The sequence below is a fragment of the Sinocyclocheilus rhinocerous genome, unplaced genomic scaffold (assembly GCF_001515625.1).
Source record: "Sinocyclocheilus rhinocerous isolate Xijiao unplaced genomic scaffold, SAMN03320098_v1.1 scaffold2648, whole genome shotgun sequence".
NCBI lineage: Eukaryota > Metazoa > Chordata > Actinopteri > Cypriniformes > Cyprinidae > Sinocyclocheilus > Sinocyclocheilus rhinocerous.
Genome location: NW_015655994.1, coordinates 212,350 through 215,693, shown reverse-complemented (window position 1 = coordinate 215,693; position 3,344 = coordinate 212,350). Strand labels below are relative to the sequence as shown.

General features: G+C 46.7%; 1 protein-coding gene across 8 annotated transcripts in view; it reads right to left on the bottom strand.

Annotated features, from left to right (window-relative positions):
* Positions 1 to 3,344, bottom strand: part of LOC107719036 (msx2-interacting protein-like) — a 28,433-nt gene that overhangs the window by 3,794 nt on the left and 21,295 nt on the right. For 7 of the 8 annotated variants that reach the window (XM_016526337.1, XM_016526338.1, XM_016526332.1 and 4 more), the window contains 3 exons: positions 1,706 to 3,340; positions 1,527 to 1,619; positions 555 to 749 (listed from right to left, as the gene is read on the bottom strand). In XM_016526337.1, the coding sequence (XP_016381823.1) occupies positions 555 to 749; positions 1,527 to 1,619; positions 1,706 to 3,340 (1,923 nt within the window). The remainder of the gene's footprint in view (positions 1 to 554; positions 750 to 1,526; positions 1,620 to 1,705; positions 3,341 to 3,344) is intronic. The other variant, XM_016526333.1, reaches the window with a different exon arrangement.

Below are 3,344 nucleotides of genomic sequence, written 5' to 3'. Positions count from 1 at the left end.
TAACTCTTCCTCCAGTGAAAAAGTGCATCTGCTGTTGTCTCTCACATCAAAATCCAGCCACATATTTGTTTAGAGCTGTTTAAACGCTGCTTGATCTGTGCAGATTTCTCTCCTGATTCGGACCAGAACACTTTTTCACTGGAGGAACAGTTATTATGGATTATATGGTATTTTAGTTAAAAGCGTCTTAATGCTGGATTTGTTTCAGCTTTTGTCTTCTCCAGATGTTAACTGATGGACTGGAGTGATTACTTGTGGATTATTGTGATGTTTTTATCAGCTGTTTGGACTCTCATTCTGACGGCACCCATTCACTGCAGAGCATCCATTGCTGAGACACTGATGCAATGCTACATTTCTACAAACCTGATGAAGAAACAAACTCATCCTGATCTCAGATGACCTGAGTGAATAAACTTTTAGCAATATTTGTTTTTTTGTATGAACTATCCCTTTAAACCCATTTATATTTTGAATAGAATTGATAGCCCTCTTGGACAGTGCACCAGAATGTAAGCTCTTGGTGGAAAAGCGAATGCTCCAATATCACGTACCGTCATTCTGCGAGCGACTCCCTCCAGCTGCTGGGCCTCCAGCCTCATCCTCTGAACGATGCGCAGAATCCCTCCACTCTCCGGCAGAGGCAAAGAGCGCAGGCCCAGAGCTTTGTTTCCACATAAGAAGTGCAGCTGAACCGCTGCCATGTCGTTCTTCAGCGCCAGCAGGCCTTGCCACACAATAGGGTATTTCTGTATATACAGAGTTTATCAAACACAAACTTTAGGTAGGTATTGGTGTAATTTTGCATTCCCACTGCACATAGATGGTTGGAAATGAAGTGTTGTGTGGCTACATCTGTTTCTGCTTAATGGAACATGTGATGAACTACACCTGAGGTTACAACATCTTTCATATATTAAGTGTCCAAACAGTTTTCATTGTACAGGGTTCAACAATAAGGCTGGCCCATTGGCCAGTGAGTTTCAATAGAACCTCCTGCAAAGCTGCTGTGAAAATGTGTACCGTCAAAAGCTCTATACAAATAAATTACTTGACAGTCATGAAAGCATCAGTAAGAATGTGTTAGAGGAAAAGTTCACCCAAAAAGGGAAATTCTGTCATTAATTACTCTCATGTCGTTGCAAACCCGTAAGACCTTCGTTCTCGTAGCTTCATAACACTACGGTTGAATCACTGATGTTACATGGACTATTTTAATGATGTTCTTACTACCTTTCTGTGCCTTGACTGTGGTAGTACCCTTGCTGTCTATGGAGGGTCAGAAAGCTCTTGGATTTCATCAAAGGTCTTATGGGTTTGGAACGACATGAGGGCGAGTAATTATTGACAGTTTTCATTTTTGGGTGAACTATTCCTTTAAACTTTAACTAATTAAGGTTTTGCATTTAATAATTAACATTATGGGGCCAGTGAAAATATTGGCAGGACAATTAAAAATTAAAAATCAGAAGTATTGGGTCGACAGAAAAATTCTCTTCTGTGTGTTGTTGATGACAGAGACTCACCGTCAGAAGCTGCACCATGTTCACAGGCTGGTGTCCAGCCAGCTCCACCTCAGACTCGGCTTGTGCCTGACTGGACTCCGGCTCTTGAACACCCTTCGTTTAAAATGGAAGGCACAAACTTTATTTACATAGCTCTAAAAGCTAGTAAATATTTTAAAATGATGCAAACGCAAACTTACCTGCGACGGTGGGATGCTATGGGTGGACTGGTTAATCCCCATTGGGGAATTCTCAGCAAACTGAGCGTGGGCAGGCCGGAGGTTTGTATACATGGTTGAATATTCAGTGAAGGAAGCCGCAGTTCCTGCTGGAATCAGCTGAACTCTTTGAGGAGAAGCCATGGGAGGCATTCCACTACGGATTGCCATCATTCCCTCCTTACTGGAAGGTGACTGCGCCCTCTTTAGTTCTGATGCTTTCGAGGAGTCCTTCTCGGATACTCCCTTCGATAACAAGTGTGGCCGAGGAGAAAGAGACGCCGCCATTCTGGTAGGAGTCGAGGAGGGTGTTATGTTCTCAGGGACGTGCCCCTGGTGTAACTCCACAGCGGGGCGATCGCTCTGCTGGTGGTGCATGAGCACTCGCATGTCTCTGTTGAATCGATCGAGAGGTAAACCGCTGTGGAGAGCTCCACGATATTCTGCTGGTATGGAGTCTGGTTTGAGTTGAGCAGTCGGCGGTCTTGCATTGGCTGGGTTCACCTTGAGGACCATCTCCCGGTTTCCCACGGCCTGAGGAGATGTGGGTCGCTGCTGGCCAGGAGCCCAAGAGGAGGCGAGGCTCTCAGAGTGAATCCCATAGTTCACCATGGAGAGGGGAGGAGAGTTCACTCGTACCTCACCCTGGGTGAGGTGTCCTAATGCGCCGACGCGGTGTGGCGACAGCCTTCCAATGCTACCGTGAGTGTTGTGTGGAGGCATGATCACAGACTGCTCCGAGTGGTGGACCGTGGAAACATACTGGGACAGAGGGTTTAATCCAGGGGGAAGGACCATAGACACACCTTTCGGAGACGAAGAGCCGATAGGAGATGACACTTTGGCAAAAGGAGAATGAGGATGTCCGGATTTCCGTGGAGAGCGCGGCTCCTGCTTGGGTTGGATGAGTGACGGAGTTCTGTCTGTCAGTGTGCCAGTTATGAAGCCAACATGATTGCCTGCTGCCGAGGGAAGATGTGGACTTATAGCAGGACTAATAGTTGGGACCCAAGCAGGTTTCTCCACGTTGAGAGACTCTGGCCCATCACCCTTCTTAGGGTGCTTCATCACCATTGGGTATTCTGTAGGATGGTAACTCATGACCTGTGATGGGCCAGGCGTTTGCTGCAGTATCTTAACAACTCCACTTTGAACTGGAGCGTAAGCGGATTCTAATTTGTCCAGTGCAGATTCTTGCTTAATCGTGGAGACGTTTGGATGGGGTTTTATTGAATGTCCATGATCTGAAGGAAGTGGGCATTTTGAAGATGGCGGATGGGAGGCACTGTAAAGTTCCTGCTTGATCTGGGGCATTGACACCAGCTGCTGTGACTCTATGTCCACAGCACTGGCAGGTGGGATCTGGCTGATTTTGGCACTTATGCGCAGTGGCCCCTCTATTTTCTGGCCAGAATGACTCAGCACCACCACACCTTCTGACGTCTGAACTCTTAGTCCTGTGCTGGAACCTGTACTCAAAGAAGTACTCTCCACAATATAGCGACCGGCATTTCCACCTTCCTCACCAACTGCTGGACCATGGTACGTACTGCTTTCCTCCAAGCTTGGCTGGTAAATCTGTTTTGGAGGTTGTTTGTCAAGAAAAGGATTTCCAATCTGA